We start from the raw sequence: 23,095 nt of genomic DNA, 5'->3' as shown, positions 1-23,095 counted from the left end.
AAGTACTCTCGCAATCCATTAAACTTCTATTTCTGTATAAGTGGCAGTCTTACTGACATTTACATTAAAGTGGCGCCATAACAAGGTCAAACATGACTGTCTAAGGTTTCCTTACCAAGTAATGTAGCTGTATATAAGTTTTAGACCATATATATAAAAAAAAAAAAGTTGGGATTTACATTTTATGATGTAGGATTGAGATTAGCTTGGAATGGAGAATGCAGATATTTACAAAGTGAACAGAAATCACCAAAGCACTGGGGAAAAAAATGAAAAATCTAGTATTTTTTCTTGAAATAAGTGTATTTCTTCTTGGATTGAGGAGGTAAAATACATTTTGCCAATGGAACAAGACAATTGACACTTAAAATAACACATACTTGCAATTTCTTATTTCAAGTGCATATGATCTAAATATACTCATTCCATTTGCAAACTCATTTAATTGAGAAAGCTTCCTGGAGAGGAAGTGAAACGTCTTGAAACCTTGGAAACCAAGTCCAGTGGATTGCTTTTTAAACTTTTACGGAACTCTCATTTACCTACTCGAATTAAGGGTAAATACACTAAATTTAAGAAATGTTTACTTATTTCTAGATCGTTTTTTGTGTTTAGCACATGGTTAACCAGGAAAGTCCAGCCAATGCTTTAACTGTCTGCCAAAAAGGATGATTTCAGCTGTACAGAATGTACTCAAAAAAGGCACCAGGCAGGTGTGAAAACATCAAGGAGACACTGGTATTCTACAGGAGGTAGACCAGTGGAACCAGTTTCATGATTTATTTTCTGTGGAAAGTTTCTTCAGACTGTTAAAGGCATCTGCTGAAAAGCACTGCAGCGATGGAGAAAAGGAGCCCAGCCAGGAATCTTCTTTCATGCTGAAGCATTCTGATCACATTCCAGTGTGGGGATTACAATTCCTCTTTAAAACGTTTCCACAGACATAAATTAACAGAGCGTGATGTCCAGGAGCAATCTGCTGATGAACAATATGGATGAACAGTATAGAGGTGGATCATGTAAAGTGATCACTGATTGGCTTAGGGTCAAACATTGAATCTGGCCATGCTTCAAACGTCCATCCCATTAAAAACCTGTCAGTGCTTTGCATTAACTTTTAGAAATTATTGATTTAAAATCTTACTGATAAATGTTTGAGATGTTTATTTTTCCAGTTAAGTTGAATGCAGAAAAAAAAAATCTATATAGAAAAGGGAAGCTGTATATTGGGGAAAAATTCATTTGTCTGAAAAGCAGATAATGATATCCTGGGGTTTTCTTTTTTTTTTTTTTTTACAGACTGCTTTTATAAAAAAGAGAAAAAGACACCAGAATGCTTTGCTCTGATAAGAAATCACATGTTTTCTTTAGTGGAAAGGATATGAAACAGTTTTCTGTAGCTTAAACACAAGAGAAAAGAACTCAGAAACTGATTCGTTTACTATTACAGGTATTTTCACAGCATTACAGGCATAGATTTTAACGTTGTGCAACAGAAAACAGAACAGCTATCAACAACAAGGTAAACAAAAATGTCCTGCCTCTTTTTACGTCAATCCCAAATGCATGGAAAATTACAGGAGACACAAAGAGTACATTTTACATTTTCCAACGCTGCCTGCAGAAGAACCTTGATAAAGAAGCTTTCCAGCCACTCTGTTAAAGCATAACCTCTTCTTAACTCTCAGCATCCTATAAGTTGCACATAAACCCGCCGTACTCAATTCCCCGGACAACACTGGAGATATAAAGAACAACATAAGTCAAGGTGGAAACAGCTTGTTCCTAAATTAAAACGTCGACTAGTTTTATTTATGAATCCCTACTGATTTGGTAATAGAGCCGTAAAAACAAGACTTGACACAGGTGCAGTAGTTTATCATAAAACTCAATTTACCGGTTGAACCTAAGGCACCTTCCGGTATCTAACTATGACAGACGGTTCATTTTAACACAAGTATACTGAAAAAATACATCTTTTGACATGAATAAAGGTTGTATTAATCCTGCTGACATTTTCTGGAACAAATATAGACTCATTACATGAATCAGTTTTAAGCTGTTCCATGTAGCAGTAATTGGCACTTAAGTTGTAGTTGCAGTGATTTAAGGTCAGAACTGTCAGGCTCTCGTTCTGTGAAGACATTTCATATCCGTCATCACAACAGGGTTAGGGTTCCCGCTGGCTAATGAGCGCCATTGTATCGCACTTTGTCAAAGCAGCAACAACAGAAGCAAAAATCAGAACGTTACAAAGGTAACAGACGGAATACCACGTACTGTCACTGATGACCCTGAATTGTCAATCAAAGAAACAAATAGCAACAAAAAACCTCATGGAAATATATTAGTTTTTTAAAATACATTCTTGACAAAATATTAAAATATTATTGACGTCAGCAACTGGGAAATAAATATATATTAGTGGCTTCATTAAGATAAAGGACAAAAAAAAATTTGAACAAATACATAAATATTAAAAACAGATGTTCATTTCATTAAAAAAAAAACATTTGAACTTTTTGATTAAATGACCGTGTCACAAAACACTGAGCTGATCTTTTAGAGGTAATTCTCTGCATTCTGGGCCTTTCTGTGGAAATCACCTGGCCTCTAATGGAGTGGTTAGTATTCATATAAGAAACAAGAATGCAGCTGAGATCCAGTAGGCTTAAATGTCAGGACTGGACATTAGCAGGATTCAGTTTATATGGGCTTCAAAGTTCAACTTCATACAACCAAATGTTGCATTTGATGTTGACATTTATCCTTATTTAAATGTATGTTTTTCAGGGGAGCAGAGTGTATGTATCTAGGGAATGGAGATAGAAAACATACATGGGTAACATACAGCTGCTTACAAATGAACTCATAATCATTTTTACATCCTCCAAAGGCAACCAAGTTGTTTTTTTAACTCTTTTTTTTGATAAACAAACACAAAATTGTGCTTATTTGTGTAGGAGAAGCAAAACATTACATGGTTTTTAAGATCTTCAAATTCAAAGGCATTACGTTGTATCAGCCTCTGTTAGAAGGACACCAAATGAATGAAATCCAGCACAACTAACAGCCTTTTGATATCCATTAAATGATTTGTTAAATCTAACATGTCAAAAAAACTCCATGCAGGTGTCCTGTGGAAACCTCAGAGCTGTGTTAGAGAACATTAGTGAACAAACGGCATGATGAAGATTGCTAACACCTGCACATAGATGTGAAAACTTCACCCCCTTAGTGAAACATGGTGGTGGCGGTATCATGCTATGATAATCATGCTTTTTTACACCAGCTACTAGGGAATAAGAGTTGATGGGAAGTGGAATGAAGCTCAATGCAAGGAAGTCCTGTTGGCGTTGGAGGGTATTTTCCATTAGGACAATCAACCCTGAACAAACAGCAAGAGTTACAATACAGTGATATAGGTCCATGCACATCCATGTGTCAAATTTGTCCAAACTTTAATCTAATTGAGAATCTGTTAAAAAAAAAAAACTTAAAATTGATGTTAACAGATGCTATGATTCCAATCTGAAAGAACTTGGGCTTTTTTTAACATAAGAAACATTTTAATGTTTAGACAAGCCGTGTCAACTAGACTCAATTACTAAGACCTTAATTTAGTCTGGTAAACTGCTGTTGACTCCAGCCAGATCTGGTCGGACCGTTCACAGCGCAGGTGGACACTTTACGATGCGTGACTCTCAGCACCAGAATTACCCATAATGCAGCATTGCTTTTTTTGCTAGCGGAACGACAAGCCTGCAATCTTGCAATGAAAATTAAGAACGTACTAGAGAGCATGCCTTATTTGGTCAGATTCTTAAGGCAGAACCGGCAGAAATCGTTCACTGGAGTTTATTTGATGGCTTGACATGTTTAAAGCATTACAAACTCAGAGCGTGTCGCTTGGATTTTTCGCCACATCCAGAATTATCTGATTGGTTCTAACCTGATGAGGCTGAACCTGTTACTCCTGCCTTTGAAATCGAGCTCTAGCAGCTATCAACTAGACTGATACAGCATCTGTGTGCTAAATGGCCTCTCCTTATAGCGCTTAGTTAAAGGAGAATTCCGGTTTTTAACACTTTTAGCCCATTTTCTGTAGTGTCCAGGATGAAATCGAATGATCGACACCAAAATTTTGACAATTGGTCCTGTCTCTGCTTTTTGGCTCATTTAGAATCCACCCCTGGCTGCTTCAGAATGGCTTCCATAGTGCATGTCCGATAATGTCCTTAAAACAACCTTAAACGTTCTTTTTTTAAAATATGCTACTCACCGTGTCGTCAGCGCTGTTCAATGACGTTCCAAAAAAAGTTTTGTGAAGAAAAAACGTTCCTGTAGTGTTTTATTTAGCATTTTGTAAATCCCATTGAGTTCTGTTGGAATAGTCAATATTCCCCTGCCACCGGAAACGGAAATGGGGCCTGTTTACACAGTTGTAGTCTTTTCGCTTCACTCTGTGTACTCTGACGTCGAGAATCAAGAATCCACCTTTCGTATTCCATTTTCAGAGTTTTTTAAAGTGTTTAACAGAGACGTTAGCACCTCGACGTCGGAGTACACAGAGTGAAGCGAAAAGACTACAACTGTGTAAACAGGCCCCATTTCCGTTTCCGGTGGCAGGGGAATATTGACTATTCCAACAGAACTCAATGGGATTTACAAAATGCTAAATAAAACACTACAGGAACGTTTTTTCTTCACAAAACTTTTTTTGGAACGTCATTGAACAGCGCTGACGACACGGTGAGTAGCATATTTTAAAAAAAGAACGTTTAAGGTTGTTTTAAGGACATTATCGGACATGCACTATGGAAGCCATTCTGAAGCAGCCAGGGGTGGATTCTAAATGAGCCAAAAAGCAGAGACAGGACCAATTGTCAAAATTTTGGTGTCGATCATTCGATTTCATCCTGGACACTACAGAAAATGGGCTAAAAGTGTTAAAAACCGGAATTCTCCTTTAAGTCAGGAGACTTGGCCAAAGCGCTTTACACTACATTCAGTCATTCACCCATTCACGCACACACTCACACTGATGGTGGTGAGCTACATTGTAACCACAGCTGCCCTGGGGCTCACTGACAGAAGCGAGGCTTCCGTACACTGGTGCCAACATATGTGTCATATCAGTCTGGCTGGCCAAGCTACGTCCAAGCGTGAAAAGCTGTTATAGCCATTAAAATGCACCAAAATATTACAATTTGATATCTCACAAGAGAAATTGTGAAAACCATGCCTTTTGCTTCTTTCCACTCTATAAATGTATATTTCTGTGTTGGTCTATCATATAAAATCCCCCCAAATAATTATATGCCATATAAGGATAAGGGTATATTTGCAACGAACTTTAAATCTTTATTTAATCTAATAAATATTATGATATTCATAGTTTAGCTAAAAAATAAAATAAAATAATAAAAAACATAAGGAATATGTTTAGAAGCATTTTTTTTTGTAGCTGCTCCTAGTGAATTTATTACTTTTGGAGCTGTTGAAGAATAGTCAATTTGTTATGTTGTCATGAAGGAGCCCTTTGTCACTTTTGCTCTGAAGACAGCTGAACTGAACTTTAATTTACGTGAGTGGTCTTTGTGTTTTGCCCATTTGTGTGAGGCAGTTTGGGCTGATTTTGGTCAAACAAGAGCTCAGGCTGAGGCTTGTTTTGACACGTTTCTCTCTTTGGCGTCTGTTGCAGAACCATACTCTGACCACCTCCTTCTCCAGATGGAGCCCTTTGGCTATCCGGGCTATTTCCTGTGAGGAGGGCTTACTTTTCTCCACAAAGCTGCGCTCCAGGGCCTCCTTAGCTCCAAGGCTGTAGTAGCAAACAGGGGATTAAAAAAAAGCCTTCACATTAAATGTATTAAATTGCTTTTACACTTTTCTTCCACAAAAAGTGTACCTGATGGTTGTTCTCCTTTTCCTCTTCCGCTCATTCATTCCTGCTTTATCATTGTACAAGGCTACAGGAAAGTGAAAGAAGATATTGTTTTCTAAACTTATGCTTTGCTGTGATACCAGAAAAAAAACACATCATAAAATTCAGACACAGCTTTTTATTTTTTTTTTGTTCTTGGCAACATCACAAAAATATCTCGGTCCTCTTATAAGTATTATATTAACAGCAACAGTTTATTTGTATTTCTAGATTTTAAAATAAGGAAAAACATGAACAGTTCATTTAGATGAAGCATGATTTTCTTCTATAAAGTGTTATTTGATGTAAGTAAAATATTAAAACAATTTCCAAGCTAATTAAAATGAAACATGTCTGTCTCTTTTTAATTCTATTGTGAAAATTTAATTAAGATATTCTTTACAAAAAACACTAAAGCTTCTAAGACTGGTATTTGTTATCAAAGAACATTAGTTAGCTCTTTATATCATTTTAGCCAGTATTAAGGGCCACATGTGGCTCTGGAGTCACATGTTGCCGACCTCTGGTTTGAAGGAGAGGATACATTTTCATGCGGCACTATATCCGTACTTGCAAGCCGTTCCAAATATTTTCAATTGCTCTGATTAAAATATTTTATTTTTGAAAGCAATGCATCTCCAACTTCATAAATATGCATTGCTTTTTGTTGGTGTAGCACAGCAAATTTCAAAACAGAAAAAAAAAAGTTTATGATTACAATGTGACAGCGTGAAAAAGTTTGAGGGTTATAAAGAATTGTGCAATGAATTGTCATATATTTAAAAATAAAAAATACTTTTGAGTTGTAGGCAGCACAAATAATGTGTTATATCATTATTCAAACAAAAACAAGCTTGCACTTCAGGTGCTTTCTTTCGTTCTTCAGAACGGTTAAAAAAGAAAACAGGAATGTGCTTTTTTAGTACACCATCCTAGTGATATCACTTACATAAAATACTATGGCAACAAATCCAAAGTTCAGGTTTAACATCACTGAGATGGATAAAGATGACACCTACTGTAAATAAACACTGTATGGGGGCTGGATGGATTCGTGTGACTCACCACCAGCCAGCTCAGCCTCGTCGAGCCATTTTGACAGAATGGCCTTGAGTTTGCAGGCATTCTTAAAGCTCAGCTGCAAATTTTCAAAGCGGCAGATCGTGGTCTGGCTGAACTCGGAGCCGTGCACTGCGGCAAGAGCCTCGCCTACATTAGTCTGAGTGTAGCCTGGGGGGGTCAAAATAAAACAGAAATAGCAATGCATCACAGATTACAGTCATCAGAGGGAAGGGAAGATTAACTTAAAAAAACAGAACAAAAACAAACATCCAGTGCCAAACAAAAAAATCCATTAGATGGAGACGCATCAGTTTTAGGTTGTGCTCACCGAGTTTGATCCTGCGTATTTTAAAGTCATTTGCAAACATCTCCAGTTCCCGTATCTGTGGGGAATCTAAAGGGACACTATCCTCCTGCTCCCTCATCCCTTTCCTCTGTGCGTCACTTTTCCCCTCTCCACTGGGGCCCCCAGGGATCTCATCAGGTGAGAGGAGGGCAGACGGTAGCGAGGAAAAACCGTGACTCAAAGCACAAGAGCTGCTGCTCAATCCATGATCTGGAAACTTGTATATGCAAGGTGTCAGAGACCCTGTAATGATAAAAGCAGAAGGAGATGATGTAGGGAAGGTAAAACACCAAAAGACTGCCAGAGTTTATAAACCATCTTAAGCAACGAGTTGCCTGGGTATTCTTTTTTTCTTTTTGTCCATTCTTCTTGGCAGAATAGCCACTTCTCAGTCAGACTGGATGATATGTTTCTGTGAACATTATGTTACGGCTTAAACTAAGCCATTGAAACGCACAAGTATTGATCTAAATGCTTTTACTGGCTCTATTACACAGATGTCAGACTCCAGTCCTTGGGGGCCGGTATCCTGCACTGTTTAAATGTCTCTGCTTTAACACCCCTAAATCAAATAATTAGGTCCTAAGCACAGGAACTTGACTGCAACTTAGTAGATATTTTAGGCGTTTAATTCAGTTGCATTCAACCGGGTAAATATCGGAGATTTGCAGGATAACAGCTTTTGACTACGTGACTTTGACAACTTGCTTTGACATCCTTCTTTCTAAGAACAGCATACCTGCACTATAATGGTGCCCCCATCATGTTTCACCATGAGAGTGCCACATTTAGAGTGATGAGCAGTTGCTTTTAAGTGTCTGACACGTTCTGAAGTACATCTCAAGAGAGTTGAATTTCAAAGCAGAGCTCCACTTTCTTTTTGCTAAACCACTGAGAAGAATGAGTACGTTTTTATGAGCTTGATAGAATTTGTTACGAAGATAAACGCCTCATGATGACAACTACTGTCCCTTCCTGAATAGAAGGTTTAAACATAATCGGCGCCTCCCTCTTCATCTTCTTTTCATTAACCAGCTTGTAGACTAAAGCTATCATTATTGCATCTAAAGACGGGCACACAAACACAATCAGCGCCCACCGCTGTGCTTGGGCAGATATTTGTTGTGCAGAATTGGTTCTCGTTTTAAAGCTGCACACTTGGGTGACAGCTAAGCCAGTTCAATTTACTGATAAAAACAGAGTGCGGAGTCTCAACAAGGTAGTTTGTGACATGAGTGCTAAATTAATCCGAATGCATTTTTTTTTTTAGCAGGCTTGCTGAAAAGCTATTCTACTCTTTGTCACTTAATACATTATGCTGAAGTGTACCAGAGTTTTCTGCCTGTGTGGATCTTTTAAATTTCTGTATTCCCAAAGAAAACATAAAACAAATGCTACTTTTCAATATTTTCACCATAACTGTTGAAGTTTAGTACTTTGAATGGCTCTTGTTGCTAATTATGCATAACACAGAAATGACAGATGTCCTCTAAAGTGCCATTCTGGGAGAATCAGATGCTTTTCTTTGTTTCAGCTTCAGTGAGTAACATGGTGGCCATTTGTCTATGGATTGTGAAATCCTGCTAATTAGGAGAACACTGATGGGTTAATTTTGTATCCTCACTGGAACTTTGGTATATTGTTTACTCCTGATATTCAGCTTAATATCACTTGTATATCATAAAATTCATAATTAATCATGAGTTTTATAATATACATATTATCATCACCATATTATGTAAATGGTGATGCAGTGCAAACTGTTACATAACAATCAAAACAATTCACTAACAATAATCACGTTTTTGCTATAATTTCTGTAGCATATGGCACTAAGTCAATCTACATAAAATGTTATTTCTACGTAGCCTTATTTTTTACTGTGAATAGCAAGGCTTTTCTTTTGTCCCTCAAAAAATCTCACATGCTTCTTTAATGATTTAAAAAACAAACAAACAGGTTACTGTGAATGTATATGAAACTTTACCAGGTTAAGGTTATCCTCATAGGAACAAATGTATGCATTGGATATACCCCATGTTTGGTTCAATGTCAACCACTCTGATCATCTTTGCATAGAGCTGGCTCCACGTTGGAGTTTTTATATTATTTAGTGTCTGTATTTTGACTAATTCTTTGTTGGTATTTTATCTACAGTAAGTCATGCTTTCTTTAGCTTTTCTTATATTTGTCGTTATCATTCTTTTCTTGTGTTCTTTGTATTTCAGAGTTTTGTGTTAGCTCTGCTCTGTTCCTCTCTGCTGTCCCATTCATTCTGCCAGCTGCTCTGCATCTCCTCTGATTGCTCCCCCTTTACTCTGCCCCAGCTGTTCCTCATTTTTTCCTGATTAGCTCTTTTTGTTTAGGCTACCTGTCATTTCTCTACACTTTGAACACGGAATAACAAAATAATATCAGTACTAGAAAAGCACTCTGAGTGCGCAAGCAGTAAATGTTGCCCCACATTGTGATTTACACCTATAGCTAAAACTTGCACATTATCTGCATGATTACCGAATTTCAATAAATTGCTCCTTGGCATTAGGTGCAGCTCAGGAACGATTTTCTTAAAATCCTTTAATAAATGTATAAATAAGGCACAGCATGTGTCTGCAGCCTCTGATGTTTGTTCTGCTCTCACCTCCTTCATTCACTCTGCTCTATGCTCTCTTCTGTGATCAGAAGATCAAGAATTTCTTGTGTTTTTGTAATCTTGTCTTCATTACAATACCTGGACTTTCAAAATACTCTCATTATCAGTTCGTATGAAATCGTACGAAAAGTTATGCACAGTATTTTGTACGTTTTGGACGTTTTTCCTCGAAAAAACAGATCAGTGCGCATGCGCAGCCAGACAGACGAAAAAAGCAGATCCGCGGACGGACGTAAAACTGGGAAAAACAGTGCAATAATTACTTCTTCATGTCTCTAACAACGTTGCTTGCTGTTTTGTATCTTAGGGTTAGGGTTAGGGCCAGGGTTAGGGTTAATTGTATGTTAAATTCTCTGTTATTGAATGGTGCGTAAGATGCGCATGCGCAAGGATATCTTGTCACGAGGCAAGACGTAAAAATACGACGAAATACCACGAAAAAAACATCAAAAACATACGAAATTACTGTGCATAACTTTTCGTACGATTTCATACGAACTGATAATGAGAATACACTGGGACTTTTGAGTCCAGTGCTGGAGCTGTCAATAGTCACTGTTACCACTCTCTGGTTTAGGGTGGAACTGCTTAATAAAATTCTGCATCCAGATGCATTTAACGAACTGTTCCTTGGACTTTTGTGCACAAAATCATTAAAAACTGTCCATAATTTTTTCAAGTTAACCTGTACGCACACATGGTCAGACAAACAAACACATTAACTCCCCTAAAAATAAAACCTCCTTGGCAGAGGTAACAATATTGATTTAAAGTACATATGTACTCTTAACTACCATTTTTTCTACTTTGCTCACCCCGGGTGAACTTCATTTGACTGTCAGAGCTGCATCTGAGGGTTTAAACTTCTATTTATATCATAAACACACAAACAAGAACAGTAAAAGCCTATACAAGCTAATTAAAATGGCTTACAGTATCTTCTCTTCTCATTAAAACTCCACAGTCGGAATGTTTGGTGCTTCATATTCATGCTGCATATTCTTATCTATTTTCGAAAAATATAATTTAGGCAGAAGACACTCTCGGTGAGAGTTTGCTGAAATTAAGAGAAATATAGCTACTTCTGATTCCAATAATAATCAGAAATGAGTCAGAAATCTGCTAAATATTCACAAATGGTAATGATAATATAAATGTTTTCATACTTTTACATACATATGGGGGAACAATAGTGAATTCAACCAGGGGGACACAACAGTTTAGAACAGTGTGTACTTCATGTCTTCATAATAAGCGTTTTTTGTATCTGGACTTATTTTTTATTTTGCAAACATATATGCATATATGATAATACAATTTTGAGGACATTTGAATTAAAAGTTGAAATAAAAATTCTGATATGATTGTGTATATCAGCCAACCTCTAAACTTAACCCAAAATTAAATGAATTAAATAGCTTTATGCGTGCAGTTTAGGTTCACATTCAGAGAAAAAAATCCAATTCGGAGTTTATATATATATATATATATATATGTGTGTGTGTGTGTTGCTGTAGGTATGGCATGTAGAAAGCAGCCACTTACCCATTCTTTATCAATTCTCTCTGTTCAGACACAGAAGCCTTGCCTTTCCGTTATTCAGACAGACAGGATATTGCCAGGACAGACTGCTGCTGAATATAAAGCAGCTTTGACCATCACACAACAATGCCTGACTGTAAAAAATATTGTTGAAAAGTGTTATCTAATGAATGCAATATAAAATCTATTCATAAAGGTGTGTGTTTGTACCTTAACAAAGGTGTTTATATCACTCACATTTTGAAAATGTACTGTTTGTGCCGTTAAAATGATTTGTCATTCACATTATTTATGATCAAGACTGAATATTAGGCAGCTTTAAAAAAATGTAGAACAATCCAGTGAAAGTTCATATAACTTTGTGGCTTTAATCTTTATGGACATTTCTGAGAGATATTTTTTCTTGTTTCGACGTGCCTTAAAGACACAAACCATAAACTCAACAATGATTCCTTAATTTCGATTGATAACAATTTCTATTAACCACATTCTTCAAAATACTCTAATATAATTCTCTAACAGTGTACATGACTCTGTGTGCAGATAACCTCTCATGCTGAGCCTGGTTCTGCTGAGGTTTTTTTTTTTTTTTTTTTCCAGTTATAGAGTAGTTTTACTTTCCACTGTCGCTTCATGCCCATTAAAATGGTTCAATGAAACCTGCTGGTTTCCTGATTCAGAAAACCTTCAACCAACTTGAAAAATAACAACTGGTACCAGGAGTCTGTATTTCTGGACTGAATTAACCTTTTTTTGTCAAATGCACTCAGAGAAGATACTTTCATACGATTTGAAATGTCAAGAAAAATATAAGATATTATCAATAATAGAATAGTGTCATGTACTTTTATTCAGCCCCCTTAGTCAATGCTTTGTCAAAAAAAAAAAAAAAAAAACAACAACACAGACCTTCTGCTTACAGACTGCTGACTTCTCTCTCTCTCAGAATTTTGCACATTTGAAATATGTCACATTTCTCTCACTTGGGTCTGAGAACACTCCAGCAAGTTCCCTCCACACTGAAGTACACTCAATGAGGGAGGTGAAAGTGAACATTTTCTCCCTAAGAAATGGGACACCACTAGTTGTAAATTTACCTCCCAGCCCGGTAGATGGCGGTAATAAATAGCCTGTACACTTTACTTACTTATGATGCTTTTTTACGCTAAATTTCTCTATCAAATTTAACTCTATCTATACTGATTTAACATTACACAAAGGCAGGCTCTAGATGCAAACTATTTCAACTCTACAGTTAAGTTGCTAGAATCGATTTTATTTTTCTGCTGTTGTCATATGAAATATATTAAAGTTTTGTGGTTATGTTTTATGATGAAATGTGAAAAGGTTCAACGAGTATAAAAGCTTTATGGCGACTGAAACACTAAATTTAGCATTAGCTTTTAATGCAATGGCTCAGTTTCTCAGCCAAAGAAATGGTGCTGCTATCACCAGGCTTTTGCATTGTTCTGCTGGAGCTACATTCAGGGCAGAGAGCAACACTGCAGATGCTCAGATAGAGCTGCATGCATGAATAATGTCTGCCTGTGCTCTTGACATCACAGAGAAGCAGAAGTCCTTTTCCTTTTTGTGTGAAACTTTTCTTTTTCTTGCCCAAGAGAATAAAAACTTTTTCTTGTTAACGCTGCTTAACATCAAACACCCCCCCCCCCCCCTCCAGCTGGTGGGGGAAAGTGGACCTTTCCTTTCCTCCACCTAATCCTAATGCATCAACTGATGTTCCCTGGGGAAACAGCTGTGCTACAATAAGCACTGTAGTTGTCCATGTGCAATTCTATTTATTTTTTTATTTTTTTATTTTTTTGCAAAAGGTTCCTAATGTAGCAGGAAGAAGATTACTTTTTGTCCATTTTTAAGTTTGTGTACAAGGCCATCTTTAACTGTCATCATCCTGAAGCTTTGCTTTGCTTTCAAAGCAACGTCCACCCACTGTGGAAAATGTATTGCCACTGACTTAACAACATAGTGTGCTGTAGGGATGGCTGCAGGACATTCCCAACAGATAAGAAATACTTAGTCGAAAGAAATGTGTAGGGAAATCCTGAATATTATTTCAAACCTTAGGCTGTGAATAATCGAATGCTTATGTATAATGAAAATCACTACATGAATTCATGTGCATTTCCACGTTTTCTGTACAGTGTATAATGCGGATTAAAACTCTTCTGCACAAATAAAAAGGAAATTATGCAAGCTGGGTGCCCCAAGGTGGCCACTTTCCTCTTAGCTCATAGGAGCTTAAAGATTAGAATCAGGGAGCTGAAGCTCCTCTCAGCCTTTTATTATAAAATCCATGGAATGACAAAACAGCTGAAATCTTATCTCCAGCGAGAATTGGAAATTGGCTTGCTTTCAGTGTTACAGCAGTTCCTCTCCTCTGCGTTTTCACACAGATATTGCTAAAGAGAAGCTACACAATGGCAAACATGGCAACATAAAAGCTAATCTCAGCCTAAATCAAAATTAGTACAAGCTACAATTTTCTGCATGATTCTCTATTATTCTTTCTGTTCTTAATACCAAGGATATACAATTTATCACCATAATTACTACCTTTTAATTAATATTAAAGCACAATCTTATTCCCATGTATTTAAGAACAATGCCTTTTCTGTAGCTTATTTTTTCTTGGTGTAATTATTTTCATAACCTGCTTTGATAAGTCATCAGAATATTGTCACAATTGCTGGTATACTCAAAAAAAAATATTTTCCATTCTTTTTTTTTTCATTGTAGTTCAAACCACTATTATCCTATTGATTATTATGAAATGAAAAAGATTGTGATCCCTGATCTAATTTAATTAACACTAAAGGCGTTTCCATTTCCCTGCTCCCACCATATTTTGCCATAGATAAAGACATCTTACCTCTTAACTGTATTAATCTTAAATTTTTTTCTTATTCAATAATTTGTTGACCAACTGGGGGTCAGTCTAGGAATGCCTCTGGGAATTTTTTAGGTGTTTAAACAGAAAATAGGTTGTACTGCTGTCAGCCACTGGCGGGTGGCTGAAAACCAAATTAGGCTGAGTCTAGACTCCAGAGTAATCATACTATACCGACTGGAAAATGAATGAGTAGAAATATATACATGTATATATGGAATATATGTACTAAACATACATATATTCCAAATAAATCAGTAAAGACAGACTACATCTCCATGACTCCCTTGTTAATAAATCTACACACATTTATGCAAATCTATACACATTTAAGCATTATGCATCTATGTTATTTAAATCAGTTATGGTTTCAGCATGATATAAATATTGAATGACTGAGCTGTTGTAGTCGGTGGTAACTGTAAGCAGTTTTTCTTTAATTTCATTGAAGACTCCTAGATGACTGCAGAGGTACATAGCTTTCCCTTTTCCCCCATAAAACACAATAAATAGACCTGAAAAAAACAGGAATTATGTGCTTGTCAAGTTCAATTAGATTAGTTAGAATATTAATGTGCAAAAAAGTATTGAATTAATTGATTTAATATAATGTAATTGTGTTGTCAGGTTATGGTTAATATGCTAACAACTGAAAATCTAACTAGTGGAGAGTAGTACAGCTGCCATCCTCTGTTTTAAAGAGGATGGCAGCTGTACTTTTTTTCCCCATGGTGGTAAAGTCTGCTGCTATGGGAACAACAAATCACCAGGTAGGGGTGTACATAAGGGTAGCCAATGATTGGCAAGGGGTGGCCATGGCCAGCCCTGTCCCCCCTTCTAGCTCCACCCCTGCATGTGAACGCCACAGTAGCAGCAGCAAACTCAAAACTCACTTTTTGTGAAAGCCAACAGAAGAAGTGAGTTTTCTCCCTTTTGGGAATCAATCCCCTGGCCAGTTCCTGGACTGAAGCATGATTGGGAATGCACCCTTAGAAAGACGCAGATTTAACCAACTTTTCTTACAGTACACTTTTAGTAACATGAAAAATACTATTTGGTGTCAAAGTGTGTTTGAGATATCTTCAATATAGATACGGAATGATAGCTGGTCTTTAAAAAACTACTAAAACTGCACAGGTTAAAAATAGATAAAGTAGGGCAATATGATGAGTCATTTCACACAAACTTAAATTTATTTATTGTTAAGGGAATAATAAACGTATATACCTTTAGGATATAGCATGCTCCCATTATGTCTTACCTCAGTTTTCTTATTTTTATGAGTAATAACATCAGCTGTGTGTCATTTCTTAATCTTTCTGAGCAATGAGCAACAAATCTAATTTTCTGTTTCACAAGAGGTGACTTTTTATATGGAAGCCCCAATTTCATGCTTCCTTCACATTTCATTACATTGTTTACAGATATTCCTTTACCTACTAGTTATATGTCCTCTTCAGGTGAATCAATATCTTTTTTTGCTGACTTGTATCAATACACAAACCTTCTTTCTGTTTCTTTTCATTTAAGCTGCCAATAAAATCCTCACACAGGTCTATTTTTGGTAGCCTGATTTTACCATTTATTCACTTGGCAGAGGAAAATCTGAGATCATTGAAGTGACAAATTAGTCTACCGTCCTGGTGATAATAAAAGAGTGCACCTCCTTAATTTAATCTTAATGTCTTTTCAACACAATCTTTGACAGCTTGAATGGCTCAGGACTGTCAAATCGTTTCACGCAGACAGTGGATGTTGCTGAGGCAGACCTAAAATAATTAAGCCATTACTTTTAGAAGTAATGTCTGTCAAGAGTGATAAGAAAAAAGTTTGCAAACGTTAACTGTTTAGAGGACCCGGTTGCTTTGTGGTATTTGAACTTGAACAAAGCAAGTGAACAGCAAATTTTTCAGTCAGTGTCTCCTGCTTTACTGTTATCTATTTTTTTTTTTTATTAGAGATTATTTTAATAGAATAGTCCTCTTTTCAGCATCATGTGTCATCTTTTTGATTACATGCGTATTACTGTGCAACTAACACAGCAAGATGTTCTTAATGTTTAGGAATTTTTGTACTATTGTATTATAAATTGTAGAAATGTCAATATTGTGAAGAAAATTAGGAACATATTACATTTACTATAGTACCCCTTTTAAAGATGTGCAAAAATAAAAATAAATCAATTCACCTTCTATTAAAAGGATATTTTCTGCCTCTGAAAGCTTTGGGAAAATGTTATGTTTTATCAGAGAACAATTACAGTTCAAAACTGAGAATTACATTGTTAGTTGGTTAATGCATTAAAAGTATACAAACATTAGCGGTGAAAAAAAAATTATATATACATAAATATATAAACTGTTGAAAAAGAGATATCCTGAACAGAAGCTACAAACATCAGTGACTTTATATCATATTAAATATACTTTGTTTATATTAGAAATAGTCTGAATAAAATGTGTACAAAGAGATTCTTATGATATTTTTTAGAAGGTTTCCAGTGATTTCAATGCTTTTGAAAGGTTTGTGAAAACACAGATCATGATTTCATGTCAAATCAGTCAATTTTCAAAATGCTGGCAATGTCTTTTTCGTCTATTCAACCAATAATAAAAGTATTGCATGAATTGGAGGGTCTAGTTATAATAAGTAATATTTCACGATTTGAATGGGCTCTCTGTCCTAAAAATAAAAATTTTTTTGTGGTGAAATTATCTTATTAGCCTAAAAGCAAAACTTAAAGAACCTGTGTCCAAGCTGGCTGAAGCTGTTAGGGGAGTATCATTATCCATGAATCCTGCACTGACAGGAAGCCATTATCCCAAAGCAACATGATATGCCAGATGACAGTTTTAAAACCTATAAGGACCAAATATTTTCTGGAGAAATTCTCTGTGATGTGTTGAAATTTCAATGGAAGTGCATTTTCCACAGTGACCATCTGTAACATTTGGAGGAAAAGGGTGAATTTAAACATCTTATAACTCCACTTTAAAAGGTTTAGGCAGAAATAGGTATTCAAAATGGACAAGGACCCAAAGAAAAAAGGCAAAGTAATTAGAAAGTAGCATAAAAATATTAAATCCAATGTATTAGGAGAGATCATTACAAGTGCTTTTTCAGTCCTCCACCAAACGTGGACCAGTCTACAAATCTGATTCATTTACACCAGCAATGAAACAACTTATAATAAGAAGTTTTCAGTAGGATATCAAAAACATTTGACCCCAGTCATAAAATGTGAAGGTTTTGCTACCCCATTCTAAGAAAAGAAAATCTCAAAACACTTTCTGTAACATAAAGTTTACTTTTTATCTTAATCATATCGTCTCTGAGATCCTATCAATAAATCTCAAGTTTCTTTAACATGTGAATATAGCAAGACACAAATGCTAATTTCTCTTTGTCATTCTTCAAAATCTACATTCAGGGAATTCATGTAAAGGAAAACTTAATGAACTGCAACAAATAGTAGCGTCTGCACATCAGGCCTTACTTTCCAAAAATATACGAATCATAGGAAGCATTTTAAAATTCATCTGTTACTTTAGAAGGTTGAATGAAACATGGTTTCTGGGGAATGAAAGGGTTAAAGCCTGCATTGTATCCTGTGCTCCAGCTGAAAGATTTATACCTCAGCTCCTAACGGGATTAAGAGGAATTAGCAAATCATTTGACAGTTTGTTACAGCTGTAGCACCATATTGTACAAAAAAACGGATAAAGCCGTGAATTAATTTTACCTGGCAGCAAAATTGAAACTAATCACAAAGTAAGCACATTTCCTGCTTGATTTGGTGGAATTAACTTGCAGCTGAGGGAAAGGCTGAGTGTGTGAGTCTGTGCAAAGTGTGGATGGGTTCTTTACCTTGTAATGGGTTTGCACCACTCACCATGTTGGGGTGAGGGACGCCACAGGTCTGCAGGATGCGAGTCTGAGATATACTGGCAGAAAGCATCTCTTGGGCTTCAAAGAAGAGGAAGAAAGATAAGAATTTCCTTTTAATCCCAATGCGACATCATTATGGGCTAAATCAGTGTAGGAATATGCTTTATAATCATCATCAGTACCTTTGCTGCTCTCACTATACTGCAGTTTTCACAACAATTAGCATCAAAAGCCTTGAATAAAATCAGATTGTACTACAATAGCACAATTTCACACTGAAAATATAGCTGGATTTTTCTAAAAGTGTTCTTTGGAGATCTTTTATGTTACCATCCTCCTCATTGCTACCAGACGACCAGACTATCTGACCTGGAACATTTTACACCGACCACACATCAATTTGTACCCACCATGCGGGGGTTTCATTCTTGATTTGACATCTAATGATTTAAAGAAGTAAAACTCACAGTTAAAGTCTTTAAAATGTGGAAATGTGACTCTATTGTTTTATTTTGTAAACAGGAGATTGTTAAGATTCACTCTTGTTGAAAAAAGCACACATTGCAAAAATGATCTAAAAATAGGTTAAAATATCTTAAATTAAGTGTATTTACCCTTAATTTTAGAAGGTAAATATGATTATTTGCCAATGGAATGAGTATTTTTACTCTTAAAATAAGATAATTAGATAATACGCACTTGAAATAAGACAATATAATTGTTTTTTCTGATTTTAAATGTAAATTGTCTTGTTCCATGTCTCACTTTCCTCCTTAATTCAAGAAAAAATGCACTTATTTTAAGAAAAAAATGACTTACTGGGATAAATTTTTTTTGCAGCGGAAAGAGTTGAATAGAGCTATGTTGATATTAAAATGATTAAAAAAAAATCTACCATACTATCATATCAGATCTTTATCAGAGAGGAAGAAGGTCCTGGATTATTTGATTAACTATTTTGATATTTATGCCAATACTGACTAGGATCAACTTCAAAAAAGTAAATCGTGAGTTTAAAAAGTTTTTGTTACATGTATATTTAGCTTTAGATAAATATGCCACAATTACGGCACCTGTGATTTTGAAAAAATACACAATAGTTTAGTTAAGATTTGTTTATCTGCAATAAATAAATGTACTAAATAATTTTTTTTCTGTGTCATGGGTTATTAGTTGTATTTGGTGGAATTATATTTTGGTAGACAATTAAATGTGCAGGGCTGCACCATGCTATATTGATTTAATATACAGTCAGAACTATCGCTTCCCACTCAAACACTCATTTAAGTTATTAATTCATTTCATATATAGTTAATGAGAAGTTATGCAGCATATCTACATTTTAAATAACGGCATTAGATTTATTCTGTACAGAAATAACCGTGAATCTTCTTTAGTTATAAGAATTATTCCTTTTGTTGATGATTTTTTTTTCACATTTTATTGTGATTACACTGTCACAAGGACAAAGCAATGAAATTAACTCTCTGCATTTAACTCATCCCCTTGGGGACCAGTGGGCTGCCACTGTGAGGCACCAAGGGAGCAGTGTGGGGTTAAAGGTGTTTGCTCAGGGAGTGGGGATTGAGCTCACAACCTCTGGATTCAAAGCGCAATGCCCCAACCACGATACTACCACATCCTCATTAATTTCACTAATGAAGGACCCATTTATACACAACAACCCCAACATCTCTCACCTGTCATCATGCCATAAGTGGCTTGCTGGTTGCTGTAATGGCAGGGGGTGACTGGATAATGCAAACTTTGAGGAGCATTGCTGAGGGCGTTTCCAAGAGAGGAAGTGGACAGGTGCATGTGGGACCTCTTTGAGGTCTGACCCAGGGACAGTCCTGATGATACTGATGGAGAAAACCAACAACGGAGAAAAACATTTTGTAATTTGGAAGAAAGTCAAACCAGTTCTAGAAACAGAAGCATTGTGTCTGTCCTCTGAGGATTTCCAAGTAGTTTGTAATCATGTTAGCTTGACAAAAGATCTGATACACTTTATAGTAAACATATGAGCTACTCAAGAGGATACAATACTTAAAAGAAATCTGACTTCAAAAAACTGAATTTCTTATTCGAAGTAAATCATTTTCAAATTCAAAGGGTTACTATTTATATTGAGCACCCGTCCTATGCAGTTATCATGCTAGAATTGAAGAAAGAATTGTTGAGTATACATTTGTCCACCTTTATCATTTTTATAAGGTTATAGGCTTTAGAAGGATTTCTAAATGGTTGTATTGACTGAAGACACAAACCATGATGATGCCGGGAGGAACAAAACAAAGGGACAAAGCAAGACACACACTTTGATGACAGCTTTTCTCAGAAGCACTGATTTACATGTCGCTGTGAATGATCCTATCGCTGCAAATTGCATAATTATTCATGGTTCATCTTCAGGCAGTTTTGAGCTTACTCCAGGCACTAATGAATGCTTAGTGCCATTGTTAGATAAACCCAGAGGCAATCTTTTTGACCAATAAAAAAGGAATGATTGATCGAATGATTGATTGAGTGTGTTGTTTTATGGCTTTATGACCTTATGGTGTTTATCATGCATATCATATGTCTAATTATACTATTTGTCTGGCTACAGAACATATATAAGGATTTCTTTAAATGGTGGGTATCACACAAACTGTTGCATTAACATAGACTTCTATCATCAAATACCATCTACAGTAGAGATTAACAATGAATAGGCACTAGAATCATTTTTTTCATAATGCTCCATCTTGTCAAAAAGTGAGGTAATTTTCATTGAATTTGTATTTTTCTTAATGCAAATTGTATTTAAGCTTTCATCATTCTTTCAGAAAGAGGTGACTATAAGAGGAAGATGGGTTTCTGTTTGGTGTCACATTTATTCCAATAAGAATATTGTTACATTTAATTACAATAAGAAAAGCAGTGCATTTAAGTATACAGACATTTTAGATTTGTATCTAGATAGTCATTAAATAAATGGGTTAATTTTGCTCCTTTGACAGATGAACTAAATTCTGGGTGGATATATAACACTGTTGTGTTATAATGAAATTAATACACAACTATTTTTTGTATTTTTTAGTATTGGTGCAAGAATTGCCCTATAAGGCCAGGTGCATCATTTCTGATAAATCTATTTCTGTGATCTCTTAAAAGTACAAAGTTTGTTCTCAGCTCAAAAAACTGCAGATTGAATCTTATTCTTTTTTTTTTTCTCACCATTGGAAAAGCCACAGGTTTTATTGAGTACAATGATTTTTTTATGGTTCCAGGATGTGAAATCTAAACAAAAGATTAATGCGACTATTTATTCTGATTGGAGTCGAACATTTATTTTTATTCTGAGGGTCAAAATATATCTATAAATAGAATCACATGATGTTGACATGAAAATTCAATGAACTTTCTCTAAAGTGTAGACTTTGCTGATTATTATGTTATTTAAAAGCCATTAAAGGATTATGGGTGGTTCAGTTACATTTAATAGACCCTCTTATAGCCCTATACGGCCTGTAAACACAGTCATGAATAGTTTCTATTTATTCCAGGTATGCTGATGGTGTTGAAACTGATGGGATTTAGAATCTCAGCAACACAATTTATGGTTATTAATATTCCTAAGCTTTGCTGCAAAGCTTTTTAATAAAAATGCATAAATGCAATCTTTAAAAACGAAAGTTATCAATAGAGCAGGACATATTTAGATGTAACCCCTACAACATACTATCTCAAAGAAAATACATAACAAGTAGGAAGAACATTTTAAGGTGATTTACCTGCAGAAACCATACTGTAAGCATGGGAAGTGGTTGGCAAGCAGTCACTGGTGGAGCCATGGTGCATAAGGATTGGTAAAGGTGAATCTCCTGCCAGTTGGGTGAAGGAATCAGTACCAAATGCCTGACATGCCATCTTTCTTTGGCTTTCTTGAACAATCTCAGTTGGAGGTTTGTCGTTCAAACGAATTATTTTCTTCAAAGTACAATAGCTCACTTTATTTGGTCTCGTCTTCCATTGTTTAGCATCCCTAAAAATATGTCTTCTTGTTTTCTTTCTTGTGATTTTGTCTTGTCTTCTTCGGCCTTGTCTTGTTCTGCCGTCGTGTTTCTGGCTGCGATTGTTCTCTTACACCTTTGAGTATTGTCTTCTTCTCTTGTCCTTTTATCTCTGGCTTAGTCAGACATGTATCTCCCTTCAGGCAATTGGGAATATCAGGATAGGAAACTGAGATGCATTACTTTTTTCCCTCCTCCTCCAGAAGTCTTCAAAGTTTTAGACACCACCCTACCCTCAAACTAAATGAAAACCAAAGTGGTTCATGTTCGATTTCAAATCACTATTCTATCTGTTGAAATGGGATTCTCAGCTAATAGGGCCTCCACTAAGCAGCCCTGCTGTTTGTTTCAACCTTCAGCGATCAGTAGAAGTCAGCATCTGTCATGCTCTCAGCATTTCTCTGCCCTAGTCTACTACAGGTATTTATATCCCACCTACAGGTAAGCAACCTCTCTCACAACCTATGAGATCCCCCATTTCCTGTTGAGCTCGCCCCCCTCTTTCAATTCCATGGCGGTGCTGTAATTGCTTGTTTTTTGTACTTACCTATGTTCTTCTCATCCCATCTCCAAATCCAGGATTAGGGTACAGAGCGGCTGAGAAACCTGATCTCCTCCTCACCTCTGCCTTCTTACTGCTGTCTCTTTCTGTCTCCATGATTACAAGATTGTGAGGAGACAATAGCAAAGTAAAACAAACACTCAGGGGTAC

The 23,095-nt window shown here is 36.0% G+C and overlaps 1 protein-coding gene across 1 annotated transcript; it reads right to left on the bottom strand.

Moving 5' to 3' along the window:
* Window positions 1-5,014: 5,014 nt before the first annotated feature.
* pou1f1 (POU class 1 homeobox 1) lies at window positions 5,015-22,240 on the bottom strand. Its single transcript, XM_038276427.1, has 7 exons — window positions 22,105-22,240; window positions 20,026-20,187; window positions 18,305-18,403; window positions 7,317-7,577; window positions 6,992-7,156; window positions 5,912-5,972; window positions 5,015-5,824 (listed from the first exon to the last, which is right to left on the bottom strand). The coding sequence occupies exons 1-7, from the start codon at window positions 22,238-22,240 to the stop codon at window positions 5,584-5,586; spliced, it is 1,125 nt and encodes a 374-aa protein (XP_038132355.1). The 3' UTR covers window positions 5,015-5,583.
* Between the last annotated feature and the right edge of the window lie 855 nt (window positions 22,241-23,095).

This window comes from Cyprinodon tularosa, unplaced genomic scaffold, assembly GCF_016077235.1.
Source record: "Cyprinodon tularosa strain WSP-4 unplaced genomic scaffold, ASM1607723v1 ctg124, whole genome shotgun sequence".
Classification (NCBI taxonomy): Eukaryota; Metazoa; Chordata; class Actinopteri; order Cyprinodontiformes; family Cyprinodontidae; genus Cyprinodon; species Cyprinodon tularosa.
The sequence above is the reverse complement of the archived record's forward strand: the minus strand, read 5'-3'. Positions and strand labels throughout refer to the sequence as shown.

Bases quoted from the DNA above. Each gene is read 5' to 3' on its own strand.
- pou1f1 (XM_038276427.1), bottom strand. From the start codon at position 22,240: ATGGCATGTCAGGCATTTGGTACTGATTCCTTCACCCAACTGGCAGGA. The intron at 18,404-20,025 runs GTGAGAGATGTT...TCTTCTTTGAAG, and splicing joins CACTTATGGCATGATGACAG to CCCAAGAGATGCTTTCTGCC. The intron at 7,157-7,316 runs GTGAGCACAACC...TGACCCCCCCAG, and splicing joins AATACGCAGGATCAAACTCG to GCTACACTCAGACTAATGTA.